Source organism: Coccinella septempunctata, chromosome 3 (genome assembly GCF_907165205.1).
Source record: "Coccinella septempunctata chromosome 3, icCocSept1.1, whole genome shotgun sequence".
Lineage (NCBI taxonomy): Eukaryota > Metazoa > Arthropoda > Insecta > Coleoptera > Coccinellidae > Coccinella > Coccinella septempunctata.
In genome coordinates this window covers 26,996,673-27,010,949 of record NC_058191.1, presented here as the reverse complement: position 1 = coordinate 27,010,949, position 14,277 = coordinate 26,996,673, and the positions used below count along the sequence as shown (strand labels likewise).

The 14,277-nt window shown below is 34.3% G+C and overlaps 2 protein-coding genes across 2 annotated transcripts; one reads left to right on the top strand and one right to left on the bottom strand.

Annotated features, from left to right (window-relative positions):
- The first annotated feature begins 60 nt into the window (after nucleotides 1–60).
- LOC123310038 (ribosomal oxygenase 1) lies at nucleotides 61–2,713 on the top strand. Its single transcript, XM_044893396.1, has 5 exons — nucleotides 61–846; nucleotides 972–1,224; nucleotides 1,376–1,636; nucleotides 1,936–2,169; nucleotides 2,328–2,713. The coding sequence occupies exons 1-5, from the start codon at nucleotides 189–191 to the stop codon at nucleotides 2,620–2,622; spliced, it is 1,701 nt and encodes a 566-aa protein (XP_044749331.1). The 5' UTR covers nucleotides 61–188; the 3' UTR covers nucleotides 2,623–2,713.
- A 5,558-nt stretch (nucleotides 2,714–8,271) lies between these two features.
- Nucleotides 8,272–12,528, bottom strand: LOC123309577 (pheromone-binding protein-like). Its single transcript, XM_044892762.1, has 6 exons — nucleotides 12,371–12,528; nucleotides 11,099–11,183; nucleotides 9,935–10,023; nucleotides 9,466–9,586; nucleotides 8,841–8,911; nucleotides 8,272–8,381 (listed from the first exon to the last, which is right to left on the bottom strand). The coding sequence occupies exons 1-6, from the start codon at nucleotides 12,419–12,421 to the stop codon at nucleotides 8,352–8,354; spliced, it is 447 nt and encodes a 148-aa protein (XP_044748697.1). The 5' UTR covers nucleotides 12,422–12,528; the 3' UTR covers nucleotides 8,272–8,351.
- Nucleotides 12,529–14,277: the final 1,749 nt, after the last annotated feature.

The following is a 14,277-nucleotide window of genomic DNA, read 5'->3' as shown; positions in this document are numbered from 1 at the left end:
CACAAAAATATTTTGTTTATGCTTTACAGTTGGCAACATTGTGAAGGGCTAAAAAATATTCTAACCTCGTAATTTAAATGTTAACCTCAAATAATTTAGTTCTGCGAAAAAAGTTTTCTTGTATCGAATGTTTTATATGTGAGGAAAAGCGTTTTTAGTGTTCACTGTTAAGATTTAAACGAATTAAAATGAAACCCACTGAAGGATTGTCAGCATTTGCAGTTTATAAAAAAATGTTGGCGCAAAAACCTTCGGAATCCGCCAATAAACTGAGAAAGCTGAAATCAAAGAATGGCAAAAAACTGAAAGGGCTCAACGCAAAAAAGATTCTGCTGGGAATAGAAAATAATGATATAAATATTAAAACCACTAAATCGGCAATTACCGAATCAAAAAGTGAAAGTTCTACGAAATGTAAACACAAATCGATCAGGAAAGATAAAGATAGTCCTGATTCTGAAAAGACGCAGAAAAAACGCAAAAAAGTTAAAAGAAATGGATCAAATTCAGATAGCCCTAGCATTAATGTAACAGAAAACAGTAGCAGCGATGAAATTAAAAGTATGAGGGAAGATGCTGATGGAAAAATAGAATTGAATGATCCGATAAAAGATGGCCTTCAGTTATTCGAATGGTTGATTTCTCCGGTTAGTCCAAAAGAGTTCTTTAAAACATACTGGGAAACCGAACCCCTGTATATTGGAAGAATGAATAAAAAGTACCATTCCCACTTACTGTCATCAGTGAATTTAGACACCATGCTTAGAGAAAACAACCTTTATTACACTAGAAATATCGATGTTGTTGTATATCAGAATGAGGAAAAAGAGGTGTTGAATCCTGAAGGTAACTTTATATGCTCAAAATTTTGTTAATCTTTTTTAAATTTTATTTGTACATTTGCATCATAGTAATAGCAAATTTAATAATCAATTGATAAAAAATTAGTTAAGAAGTTTTGAATTTTAAAGGTAAAGCAACGCCTTCAGCTTTATGGGATTTCTACAGCAATGGCTGCAGTATTAGAGTTTTGAATCCCCAAACATATAATAAGAAAATACATATCATGCTGTCAACTTTACAAGAGTACTTTGGTTCAATGGTTGGTGCCAATGTTTATTTGACCCCTCCTGGTTCTCAAGGTTTTGCTCCTCATTTTGATGACATAGAAGCTTTTGTTTTACAAATAGAAGGCAGAAAACATTGGAAGCTTTATTATCCTAAGTAAGGCAGATTATAGAAAATATCTCCACTATCATTCAAATTTCCTACTAATGATAAACTGTGGTTATTTCCTTTGTTTCTATATCAATATTTTCATATGTAACTAAAAATGTATGAGGCAGAACAATAAAATAATCTATTCCTCTCTCAGGGATGAAGATGTCCTGACAAGATATTCAAGTAAAAATTTCAAGCACGATGAACTAGGGGAACCATTTCTAGAAGTATCCCTAGAAGCAGGATCTATGTTATATTTCCCGAGAGGCATTATTCATGAAGGATGGACTGATTCAGATACCCATTCTTTGCATATTACTGTTTCTGTTTATCAAAATAATGCTTATGTTGATTTATTGGAAAAAGCACTCCCTCATGCTCTTGCTAAAGCTGCTAGATCAGATGTAGAATTCAGGTAAGAATAAAATCAAACACAAATTAATCACATGCTTACAATTTAATTATTGGTACATTTGGTAACCAATAATATATTGGAATAAGTTTGTTTAGATGTGGTAACATTTTGTCAAATTTCAAAAAGTTTTAAAGAAAAAAAATATTAAAAACTTAGTATTTTCTATAATTTTTTTGTCAGCCTTGCTATTTTTCATTTGAACTATGTTCTGAATGCATGAATTTGAGACTAAGAACTAGGTATATGCTGTAGCATCAACAAGAATATTCAATTCTCATTATAAGAATTTTATTTTCCAGAAAAGGTTTACCTTTACACTTCTTGCGAAGTGATAAAGCTAAGAAAATAATGAGAAAAAAAGTAACAAACCTCATGGAAAAATTACAGGAATATTTAGATATTGAAGATGGAATCGTAGAATTAGGAAGAAAACTAGTTTATGACTCAATGCCACCTGCATTATCTTCTGAAGAACTTGTGGGTTCATCAATACAGGGTGGAGATTTATTAGATAATGGACTTGTTTATAATAAGTGAGTATTATTAAAGGTATAAGGCCTAACAACATGAACACTTCCTTTCTGTTCTGACCAAAGTGGTGATCATGTCATTATTTTTCCCATTCTCAAAAAGCTGAAATGACTGCTGCATGATTTAATAAAAGTGCCTTAAACTTTGAACTTTTTTGCAGGGTGGAATTCGATCTCAATAATAAGATTCGTCTAACTAGATATCATTGCATTCAGCTGGAACATAAAGGTGAAAATGTGAAACTGTATTATTCCACAGAAAATTCAAAAGTCTATCATGGAGAAGAAGAACAATGGCTTGAGTTAGAGAAGCCTATGGTTCCTGTTATCAAGTACCTTCAGAAGACCTTTCCAAATTTTGTTGAAATCAAGGATTTGCCCCTCGAGGATGTTGAATTGAAAATCCAATTTGTTTATGATTTGTGGGAAAAGGGTATTCTTATTACTACTGCTTGAATACGTTTTTGATATTATGACCAAATGATTTTAGAAATGATTGTGTTTGTTAATGTTGATGAGCAATTGAAAATAAATGTTTTTTACTGAATATCTTGCTAGCTTTTTCTTTCGAAAGTTGTAGCGTTGTATAAGGACAACATTGTCAATATTTACTAATCAGTATATACTAATTTTTCAAGTTACGAAAGAAACCAAGCGAAAGTCAAATAATAAGACCCCGCCAAGGTAACTTTCTAAACCCTGGAGCCAGATCTGAAAAAAGGCCGAGAAAATTGATATTTTTGACTTTGAACGAACGAAGATGATAGGCACACACACACACTCACACCGATCTTGGACGGCTGATTATATACCTGTCGTCCAAATTCCAATAGTGAACCACGTGTGGCAACGGCACCTGGTACACACTCCGACCACTGATCGGTGCCGGTGAGCACTACCGGGATGTATAGTAGCGTACGGGACTAAGTACACGTTTGTACAAGTACTTATTGTTATCATTGAACTCAAGAAAAGAGTTCTTTCTTGAGTTCAATGTTGTTTACTGACCATTTCAGTCGACTTCGTTTGGCTGATCGTTTGGACGGTAAGGCTTAGTTCAGATGATAGCGAGTAAACGCGCGATCTACAAACCGCGCGACAGACAGATACAGAGGAGTCTACGCGCGATGTCGCGTGACTATATGAACATTTATATATGACTCCTCTGTATCTTTAGTCGCGCGGTTTTTAGATCGCGCGTTTATGCGCTATCATCTGAACTAAGCCTTAGGCCCGGCGCAAATAGAAACGCAGGTTAGTGAGGTGACGCAGAGTGAGTTTTTGTAAAACATAGAAAAGACCAAGACTGCGCAAATAAAGCGTGACAGTGACTTGTCAGATAGTACGTGCATCGCAGGAAAAAGCTGCGTCACCTCACCAACCTGCGTTTCTATTTGCGCCGGGCCTTACCGTCCAAACGATCAGCCAAACGCTGAGCACACTCACTGGATTTTTAGGCTTATTTCAGATGATAGCGCGTAAACGCGCGATCCACAAACCGCGCAACTAAAGATACAGAGGAGTCTACGCGTGACTAAATGAACATTTTTATATGACTCCACTGTATCTCTTCAGTCGCGCGGTTTGTGGATCGCGCGTTTACGCGCTATCATCTGAACTAAGCCCAAAAATCCGGTGAGTGTGCTCGCAACTGCTACCGATAAAATATCGGCGGATTTTATTCTGGGCCGTCTAAAATCGGTGTGTGTGTGTGCAAAGAGCCTTAGGCTGGAAAAACGAAGCAATATTTTGTTGCGAGATGTTGAGCATCATTCTGTCTTTCATAGGAAGTGTTGCAAGCTAAAATCCTTGTAGCAAGCGGTGCGTACCGCCCCATTTGATATTGAAGGAAATGCGCCAAATGCGGAGCAACAAAATGTTGCATCCAAAAGATTGTTAGGTTAGGTTAGGTTAACTCTATTGGCGAATCCAAAAATCTAAACGCCGCCTAGCGGCCAAATCACTAACCTAGAAAGTGAGTAATAACTTGAGTTTAACTTCTTTGGGTTAGATATTTTCATTACATATTCGGTTACCAGTGAACTATATACACAAAATTTTTTGGATGTCTGACTAGAAAAATAGGTATTAAAATAATTTAGTGAGTATTTATATCAGTGTCATTCAGTTGAGAAACTATTTACCAATTTTCACTATAATTTTAGGTTAGGAGATATCTTTGTTCTAGATGAATTTTCTAGTGTTGGACGATTAAGAAAGACAATGCGAATTTTCATTTCCATGATTTCAATAGTGCCGAGAAACCTGAGCAGAAGAAAGTATATGAGATTAAATTTCTGACATAATTGAAGTTGTACATGCATTACTGGACTTGCAATCTTCAAGAGATGATATGTTGGGAACATTTCAAATGAAAAGTAGTGATTTGACTTGGAATTTTGCAAGCAATTGAAAGTGATCAATAATTAAACCGTTCGACAAGAATTTCAAATTTCGTCAATGAAATTACAACTGTAGAATTAATTTTCAGGCGGTCTTGTTGAGTTGGTTGTAATTGCTGGAAAATAATTTCTGTGTTGGCATTTTGAACTGCATAATATGTTTTCATCCAAATAAATTATAATATTTACATTCATTTATTTCCACAAATTACATAATTCATGTGAGTATGATGATAGAATGAAATCTTCTGGATATAAGTTCTTGTAAAATCTTCATCAAACGACACCAATATGTTCAGGAAAGTTCTGGAGGAACCCGAGCACAATCAATAATCCCATAATTATTCACTACCTTTACAAATATCTCTATAATCGAATAAAATCTACGATAACATTGCTTTCACAATAGAGTTTTCACGATGATTACTCATTTTCCGCCATGTTTGTTGACAAGTCGCAGCGCCCTCATCGGTAGTTGGATTCGCCTATAATCTTTTGGGGGAAGGTATAGTAGCGGTTTCGAGATTTGACTCATATAACAAAAAAGAGTTGTTTTTTTGGCCCTATTGGTGCTTATGAGATTAATTTCATTGTGATTTTTTAAGGCAAATCGGCCCGAAAAGGTCTCCTGACCAACTATAGTGGCTATTTCTCTAATGAACAAACTAGATAATACACTCTACCAGCCTCGCGCGTAAGCCCATTATTCGCTCTCTATCAAACTCGCTAAGCTGTTGAGAATTTTTCTCGTCCTTACACAATGTTTATAGTCAGAGAGTCTCTGGTTATATACCTAGTGTTTACGCGGATAGACGAAAGCTAAGGCAGAATTGAAGTTCACCAGAAATTTTCATCAATTATTTGAGTCCATCACTCCATTCCTATGGTTTGAGACCTTTTCCAATCAAAAACTAAAAGATTTAGGTAAAATGATGACGCTTTTGTTCCTGTTATAGATCATAACGAGTAAAAAAAAATGGCGGCTCCAAGTTGGCGGATCAGACTTGTGTTTCAATTAAAAATCAGTATGTGATAGTTTGAGCGCTGAACAATGTTTCAAATGACAAAAAGAAGATTGAATACCTTGACTGGTAAAGTAGCTATGGAAATGGAATGCTACACATAGCCACTGCAATGTGCTTTATTATTTCAGCTAGTGAAATGAGAAAATTTTCAGTGACTCAATACAAGAATATATCATGAAAGACTCAAGATGAAGTAATTGGATACTTTGGCAGAATACAACTCTGTTTAAAAGATCCACAGATGTGTAGTGTCGCAGATTCAGCCCCGTATAACAGTCGCAGATTAAAAAAAAACTGATTCATCCTAGAGTATAGAGTTTTCTTTGAAATATAACCATTATCCTATTTTGAATTATTGTAATAAATATCGCGTATATATACAAAAGGTGGGCAAAATTGGTGATACCTGAACTACAACTTTTTAACCCAACGATGAGATAGAGGAAAATGAATGAGCCATTCATGTCGTGTCTTTTTTCGAGAAACTAATAATGCCCTCAACTGCATTCCTCTATCTTCTTTTGTTTTTGAATTATATAGGCCAAAATTCAAATTTGGCTGATTTCAACTTTGGTCATTATCTCCGTTTCTGTTTGTGCTAGGATGTTGAAATGAAAACATTATACAGACACTTTTTTGATAGCAATCTAGTGGCGTGTACTATGATTTTTTTCTACAGGTTTATTTGCTGAGCTATAACATAAAGTTGTGTTTTTTCTTATGAAAACAGTAGTTTAAAATGACAGAAAAAATCGCCAATTTTTTTACCGTTTCAGAAATATATCATACATCGCTCTCAGTCTTTCTAAATCAATTTAAACTACTCTTATAATTTTTTCCTTTCAACATCCTAACACAAACAGAAACGGATAGGTAATGACCATGTTGAAATTTTAATTTTGACCTATATATAACTCGAAAACAAAAGAATATAGAGGAAAGCAGATGATGGCATTATTAGTTTCTCAAAAAAAGACGACCGAAATGTGCCCATTTTCCTCGTTGGGTTAAAAAAGTTGTAGTTCAGGTATCATCAATTTTGCCCATCCTGTACATGAAGCTCGATAATTTTGTGACTCCCGCGCAAACCGTCACCTATAATTCATGGAGAGGAAAGCAGAAAAGCTATTCGAAACACAGCGAAGAAAAATCTGTACCAAGAACTCAGGAGACAATAATGGACCGATAGATTAATCGAGGAAACTTATATTTGAAGAATCCCAAGAAGTAATATAAAGATAAACACATGTAAGACTCCATAACAATAACAAATCACACAATTATTTCTAGGGTGCGGTGTCGGTGCGGTGCCTAGGTCTGGTCCGGCATAACATTAACGGCATAATCAAAGATTATAGGGTTACTCTGTAATCTTGGGGCATAATGGGCAAATGCCCGGAACCAAAAAACAATCATTCGGGATAGATGTAGTAGCACACTCAAGAGGGTTCGTCTATAAAAGATTATCATCCCATTGGTGAATAAAAAGAAATCCTTACTCTTCATGACGTTAAGCATTCATGATATAAATAAAATATTGCATCAGTTCGGAGTGTTAACTTGGTGAGATATTATCTTAGATAAAGGTTATTCTGAAGATGTCTACTGAAGTTAAATTGTGGGTAAAATCAAATCTACAGAATCTTCAACAGTATCAATGAAAAGTATTTAAAAAAAATATTATACCTACTTCCTTTAGATAATGCCGAATTCCTAAACATTCCTAACAGAGAACTGAAGAGTTATTTAGAAAAATAATAGTTCTACAATCTTTCTTGAAACATATTATTTTCAATGGAATAATACGAATAAGGCAATCAAAGCAATTCCAATTTATACTGAGTTTATTGTGACATCTCAACTCACAGATTTCTCATATTTTATCCCATCGGATCTTTCTATATTTCTTCTGATCCACTCAACTTCATCGTCAATTTCTTCTTCCCTGGAATCAAAATCTCTGTCATATACTTGACGAATATCTTGACGAACAAATAACACATGAAGCATTGGGACAGTCTAAAAACATTGGTGACAAATATATCAGCATAGTACATTGTCTCTTTTTTTAAGATTCTTTTCATAACAACATTGTTGAAGGACTTGCGACGTTTCACATGACAGCTAAAACATGAATTGGTATGTTTCAGTTGTGAGTGAAAAATTTGAGGATTAACCTACCTACTTGTGACGATTTGGCTGTATATTTTATAAGTTACGGTATTGCGAGTTGGCAATCGGTTATTTAAACATTCTGAAAAAACTTCTAATTAGTTCAGAACACAAGATAATATTGAGACGATAAAAATATGGTACCTATTTATTGTATTTCCAAATAAGGTATAGAATATTATATGGCTATGACTATGAAAATATTACGAAGATAATTCAGTAGAGATTTAATTTCTGGGGTGACTCAATTCCTGATCAATTTTCAATACTTATTACTATCAAAGACAATAATTATCCCGAAATTTCTTGAAGTACAAATCATAAGACAGAAGCTTTTTTGTTTGTTTGTTATTTTGGGTTGATTTTTTCGAAGTTTGCTATTCTATCAATAGAACATTTTCAACAATTTTCATCCTTTTATACTCTAGATTGAAATGAAATTTAGATTCATACATAGTTTGGGGGTATCGAAAATCAAAAGTAGAATGATAATAAAAAACAGTTTCAATTTATGTAAAAACTTTATTCCAATAAAGATAAAATATACAATCCATGTCAACCAATTCTGAAACCTTCATGCAAGTCGCTACTCAAAAAGTGACTCATCCAATCCCATCTGTAACAAAATAATCTCACTTTAGCATTTTATTTTATATTCGAATCAAATGGAAGAATAAGCAAAGCAGAATTTTTATCGGATATCATCAAGATTTATATTGATTGAAGGGTAAAAAATAAAAGAAGTGGTATATAATAGGCCACGTTATATCACGATCTGAAAGAAAAAAATATGAAGATCCGAAAACAAAATGATTTGTCCTGAATAAAACTATTTGAGATACTTGTCACTCATTTGTTTTAAGTATATTTTTAATTCTATAGTAGCTTAATATGTATTTATTTGCTTTGCGTATTTCTTACTTATATTGTAAGCTAGGTGGAGTACCTACTCGTCCATGTGAGGATTATTGCAGTACATATTTTTATGATTATAAAACATATTACGTATGCATCTGTATAATAATGATAGAAGAGTCAAATAAAGTCTTAGAAAGTAATTGTTTCCTTTTCATACCTCTTTTCCTTTTTTGACCCCACATTGGGCTAACTCTGTAGCGAATTTGCATTTATCATCCTGCGATTTCACTGTAACCAAAATAAATATGAGAGATGATTAAATGTATGTTAACTGAAAAATGAAGATGAATTCAGCCAATTATGAAATTCTGACATCGATTTATTAGGTACCTACATAATACAAGACCGTTGATTGAATTATTGGTTCAATACTTCTTCTAATACTTCAATTTCATTTTATTAAATATTGAGATTCATTTCGTCTAATAATTCGAAAGTTTTGTCAAAATTAGCTTCCGTTACTAGAAAAAAGCGCGCGTGCAAAAAATCAAGGTACATTTTCGAAGTATTTCAAACCTGAAATCAGTATCTGGTATCGAGAGAAATCTGCACTAGTACCACAAGCGCACGACTCAACAGTAAGTATCCCCTAATCCTCTTTTCGCTACCTTATTTAAGTCGAGTGGTGGAAATTGGTACCATATATAGATGATCAATTTTTTTTATTACTCGTTATTTTCAATTTTATTTACATCTAAATTGAACTTTCAGTTATTACTAATTAACGACCTACTAGAGTGAATGAAATAGTATTGGTTAAGTAATAAATCCAATATATTCACCTTCTTCTGCACACTGCTTCCCAATAGTCATGAATTTTTCGTATAAATCTGGATCATCAGCTTTCAGCGGTTCCATCATTTTTATTGCTCCTTCAGCATGAAGAGATCCATCTGCATGCATCTATAAAGGGTGTAGTTATCTCGTCAATAATTGCACAAACATATTGTTAAAATTGAAATCAAAAAGGAATAAGACACAAGATTTGAATATTTTTTATGCACGTAATGCAGGGTCATCAAAATAATTAATGCCCTCAACAAAAGATGATGCATAAGCATAATAAAATAGAAAATGCCTTACTCGTCAATAGATAACAAAATAAAACGAACTCTTATTCATGCATCGGGACCATTTTTAAAGAATTATTTCGATAAAAGTTTTATTCTGCGCCTCTGGGGACATTCATATTGGTGCAAAATTGTTATCATGCCGTTGATTGAAGTATTCAGTCAATGATTATGAACTTACCATGTCGAAATGTCTGTAGAAACAGAAAATCATACATTCACCCTCATGCCTGGAGGGCCACTTGTGAGCAATAAGTTCAGCAATGTCATCTGAAAGCAGAAAGAAAACTCATGAAAATTTTGATCTAATTAATCAGGAGAACGAAGTTGATAATACCCATCACTTTAACGATAAAAAATGTAAACTAATCAGCAAATGAAGTGGGAGATTGATGCTGGATTTTAACCCCGAGATGCAAAGTAATGTCTTTTGTTTGTATTCTGTATGCCAATGACCTGTATTTGTTATTTTAATTCCCACAGGGTGTGAATGAAGGACAGTCAAAAATTTCCGTTTTTCGGCGAAAAATTTGGGAATTAGATATTTGCCACTTTTCATATACAAAAAGTTGCTTTGGAAATTGAATTTAGAAAAGCGAAAAATTTCAGTAAATAATAAATTTCATAAAGTGGCGATATTTCCTTAATGCATTGTATCCGAAAAGTGGCATACACGTCCAGAGTTGTTGAGCTAATCATCTACCCACGATTAAAAAAAAATCAGTGAGGCCCTCTTTCATTCCCAAATTTTTCACCAAGAACCATAAATCTTTGGCTGTCTTAAACTAATAACAAGAAGAGATCCAAAAAAATTTTGGTGATCTAACATCACCAAGGTATTACTAAGTAGTCAGGCAATTTTTGATCAGTCCCATTTCATTTGCTGCTTAGTTTTGTTGAATATTCTCAGTAATTCTATGAATAAGTAAGGAAATTTCTCTTATCAAAGATTGTTTTCATGACAGATATGTTTGGAACAAACCGAGTTTGGTTCATTGTTATCAACAATAACAATAAACCTTCTTAATCAGGAATTAAAAAATTATTTCCTTGAATTTTTCATGAAAACTTTCGACATCAATCACTACTAGTGTAGGTATGTCATTGAACTCAAAATACATAAAAAAGTAAAAATTCACTTAATTCAACCATTTCATCTCGACAATAAAAAAATATTGTTGAAAAAATCAATGACCAAATCATCCTTAGCAACAAAAGGTCCATCCATTTCTGACACAAAATATTAGGGTTGGCAATTAAAAAGCTCAGCGAGCATTTTTTGAATACAAAATAGTACCGAAGACCAGCTTACACTTTTCGTTTTTAACTTGAAGTGAATACTCACCTTCGTTTGCACCTACTTCAGTTGCACATTCTCCGCCGATGGATTCTAAGCGTTCCATGAACTTTTCTTTGAGTTCTTGACTCAGCTGAAAAATATTGGTTGATCAGTACCTATTATCTTCAATCATCGCTATAGTAAAAGCGAATAGGAGAAAAAGTTTTCCATTTCAAAAAAATTTTGCATTTCTGTCTATGACCAAAAATTGCTCAATTATTTGGTGCAAATAAATCAAAAATAAAACTCCATTACCACATCTCCTTTTTTGGAATTATTGAAATTGAGGGTTTCGAACGAAACAAATTTTTACCTTGTTACTATATAAAAATACCTTAAGGTTTCATGGAAACCTGCAACGCCTTTTTCCTCTGGGAAAAAAAGCGAAACGGACGGAATGAAACAGGGGATCCGATCTCGAACGTGTTAAAGGACGCATTCGCCAGCCAGAACCTAAGACTCACACTTAACGGACAAGTGTCGGAACTCAACAAGGTTAGAGGTTGAAATGACGGCACAGACCTATGACGGCTGACCCCTAGATGCGTTCTGCACCCCTTGGGTATCCACACCAGCAGAGTATCGTAATAACAGTAGGGGTGATCACTGGAAAGGAGGAAAATCAAGGAAGGGTAGCCACCCCGAAGTGCGTTCTGTACCCCTCGGGTATCCACACCAGCAGTGTATCGTAGTAACAATAGGGGTGGAACTCAAACTGTGGCTTAGGACGGGTGGAATTGGATTAGATTACGAAGGATTCGGTGTGGACGGCATTGCCAAATCCATCCGGATGACTTCCAACGGCTCCATGGAGTTCAATCAAAGGGATGTTGGTCTTGGTTTGAACGAGATTGAAAAGTTTTCCTGCTACAAACCTTTTTCAATTCTAATTCCGCTTCCAGATCTTAAGATCGAAAGGTCAGTCAAGTTAGCACCCTCTTTTTCGGAAATGATGATAATTTTTTTTGGCATTCATTAGTAACTCGTTAGTAACTAAGTAATTGTGCGTTTGTACCTCAGAGATAGTGATAGAAAAACACCGCATTTCGCTGGGTGCTATCTTTACGGGCACTCACTGTTCTATTCTACGGGAAAAATAAAGTAAGTACAGTTGTGAAGTTCGTCGTTAGTAACTATTTGTAACACAGAAATTTGTATTAGTCAATGCCGGGATGGAAAAAGTCTAGCGTCAATTGATGGTTGAGATAAGCCTGATAGGCAAAAGGCTAAAATATTGAAATAATCAATTTGGGAAAAATATCAGTGAGTAATACTTACTCCATTGACTGCCACCACTACAAGACACGCTACTAAAAGAAGGCGGAACATTTTTGTTGTACTGCGTATTTTCAGTAAAAGGCTATTCTGTTAAGAGCTCGTTATCTACTGAAGATGTTCACAAATTTTATATTTATATATGTGCATGAATAGAAGTCTATTTCCACCACTTTTTCCATACTAGGATATATTCAAATCCAGATAATCACTTCATTGTTTATTGGCCATTACATTCATCATATAATCACAGAAACTCCTAATTATATTCGAATCATCAAGGGATGATTGGTACTGACCGTTAATTAAAAGGGGATTAGTTCACGGTTGCATTTTGAAACGGTGCGCGGTTTTCATTAATGTTTCATTTGATTGTTGTTAGACAATTATTCACGATCACTACTGCCAAATTTATCAGTTAATTTGATAACTTTATTGATAGTTTTTGATCTTTTTCTTTCGGAAGAACATTTCAAATTTTAGCAATATTCTGACTGAAGGCAATGATAGTGGTTCGAGAAATATGTGAAATTTTGACTGCATCGCAGATAATCTAATAGGAGAAGCAAAATAAATGATTCAATCATGATGACATAATATGATTCTCCTTATAAGGTAATAAAGCTATTTTTACCTTTTCACAAATAACAATGCGACTATTTAAGTATTTGGTGTTGATTCATGCATATAAATAATTTCCGAAGTACAAGGCTTGAGTATTGAACCTAAACACTCAATATAATCATTTTTCACGAAATATTGAATTCTCGACCAACCTATGTGATTCAAATAGTTTCAAGTATTTGTATCATGGTGGGTTTACGCAGGCCTCCTTGTAATTATGACCTAAGAAAGGAACCAAACTACGATCACGTATTCGTGATCGGCAGATGTTGCCTACTTTTCTTGTCCTCAGTTCCAAGAACTGAGCATAAGCTTTTTCACTTTCTTAGGTCTTAGTTGTGACAATTTTTACTTTGACTAACATATCTCAGTCCAGAAGCATTCTACATCTGTCAATGTAGTCAACGTAGCCTAATCTTCAGTCTTTCAGAAATAATCTTCAAAATTAATTAGATCATTAAGGTTTCCGAGTAATTCTACAGAAAAAACAATTCCTCCCTTGTCACGACTCTGCCTGATGCTAGGGTAAGTTGTTACAAATACCGAGCCTAGTAGTGACACCTATATTGTATTTGGTGAATAACAAAAAAAAAACATTATATTACTGATATAAATAATAAATACATTTCTTTCGAATGGAATACTTCAATCATTATTTGATATAACTGTAGATACTTAAATATACATACGGGGATATATTGAAAAATTCTTAGCCTACTATAGAACCAAACAAAATTTCAATGTCAAAATATTTTATTTCTCAACATATCCTCCTCTTAATTGGATACATTTATTACAACGAACCTGCAACGTCTCAAGATCTTTCAAAAAAAATGTTTCTTCTTGCTCTGCAAACCAGACCTCCACAGCTCTTATTACTTCCTCGTTGGAAGAAAATTTACGACCTTTTTAACTTTTTTTCAGTTGAAGAAAGAGATGATAGTAAGATAAAGCCAAATCTGGTGAAGGGGGTGTTCTAGTATTCGAACCCTAAATCACGAATTTTTTGCTTGGCAACATGAGATTTGTGTGCAGGGGCGTTGTCCTGCAAAAACAAAACACCTTTGGATAGCTTTCCGCGTCTTTTCTCTTTAATTTTTTCCCGACGAGTGGTCAGTAATGTCGAATAGTAATCTGTGGTTATTGTTCATCTACCCTTATCCAAAAAATCAATCATGATTACTCCATGGCAATCCCAAAAAACTGAAGCAAGAACTTTTCCAGCCGATTTCTGGACACGAAACTTCTTAAGTCCTGGAGAACCAGAGTGTCGCCATTCCATCGAT

Bases quoted from the DNA above. Each gene is read 5' to 3' on its own strand.
- LOC123310038 (XM_044893396.1), top strand. From the start codon at position 189: ATGAAACCCACTGAAGGATTGTCAGCATTTGCAGTTTATAAAAAAATG. The intron at 847-971 runs GTAACTTTATAT...TGAATTTTAAAG, and splicing joins AGAGGTGTTGAATCCTGAAG to GTAAAGCAACGCCTTCAGCT. The intron at 1,225-1,375 runs GTAAGGCAGATT...TTCCTCTCTCAG, and splicing joins TGGAAGCTTTATTATCCTAA to GGATGAAGATGTCCTGACAA.
- LOC123309577 (XM_044892762.1), bottom strand. From the start codon at position 12,421: ATGTTCCGCCTTCTTTTAGTAGCGTGTCTTGTAGTGGTGGCAGTCAAT. The intron at 9,587-9,934 runs GTAAGTTCATAA...CACCCTTTATAG, and splicing joins TCTACAGACATTTCGACATG to ATGCATGCAGATGGATCTCT. The intron at 8,382-8,840 runs GTATGAAAAGGA...ATTTTGTTACAG, and splicing joins GGGTCAAAAAAGGAAAAGAG to ATGGGATTGGATGAGTCACT.